Here is a 790-nt window from a genome sequence, read left to right as displayed (position 1 = left end):
CACACAATTTATCCTCTGCAGGTTCATATTCTTACCGCTGTCCAGTGAATCCAGGTAGACAGTCACAATTATCCTCTACAGAAGAGCAATTCCCACCATTGAAGCAACTGTAGTTCCATCTCTCGTTCCCGCAGAAAGACACAGGAAGTTTAGGGAATCTAGAGAAAAATGTGATAAAAGGATAACACTTAGTATAAACCTGTTCTATGAACACCTCTTCTCATTTCTAAAGCATAATCAAGCAAAAAGTAATGATTCTGAACAGCAAACCTCAACATATGGCATAAGATATTATAAGCAAGAAACATGTGAAGTATGTGAAAAGAGTAGTATGTCCGAATTCACAGTAACAGGTAGATACTGAAGTGCACATCTGATGGACTGTTTACTATCCCACGAGGGATATACACTTAAATATTGATACTGTTACAGAAAAAGAGTAATAAGAGTTATAGGAACAACAATATATTGCCCCCTTGCCTTTTATATGGTCACTGTACTAAAACCAAAAGAAAGAATGAAAATAGCATCATAATAGAATAAAATAGTTGTGATTAATCTAATTTCAGATCTTTTAAAAGCACAATGAATAAGTAAAAATGAAGGTTTGGTAGGTGTTTTTTTTAGTGGTAAGTGTTTTTGATGATTCATATTAATTAACTTACTAAAGGGTTAAAGGGTTAATTCACCCAAAAAATATTAATTACTCACCCTCGTGTTGTTCCAAACCCGTAAGACTTTCGTACATCTTCGGAACTCAATTTAAGATATTTTTGATGAAATCTGAGGG

At 34.1% G+C, this 790-nt stretch overlaps 1 protein-coding gene across 1 annotated transcript in view; it reads right to left on the bottom strand.

Moving 5' to 3' along the window:
• The window catches only part of LOC107577584 (alpha-2-HS-glycoprotein-like), a 10,383-nt gene that overhangs the window by 4,229 nt on the left and 5,364 nt on the right, over nucleotides 1-790 (bottom strand). The window contains exon 2 of the mRNA XM_016263643.1: nucleotides 36-158. Within this exon, the coding sequence (XP_016119129.1) occupies nucleotides 36-158 (123 nt within the window). The remainder of the gene's footprint in view (nucleotides 1-35; nucleotides 159-790) is intronic.

Source organism: Sinocyclocheilus grahami, unplaced genomic scaffold (genome assembly GCF_001515645.1).
Source record: "Sinocyclocheilus grahami isolate Dianchi unplaced genomic scaffold, SAMN03320097.WGS_v1.1 scaffold6457.1, whole genome shotgun sequence".
NCBI classification, from domain to species: domain Eukaryota; kingdom Metazoa; phylum Chordata; class Actinopteri; order Cypriniformes; family Cyprinidae; genus Sinocyclocheilus; species Sinocyclocheilus grahami.
Note: the sequence above shows the minus strand (reverse complement) of the source record. Positions and strands in the feature narration are given on the sequence as shown.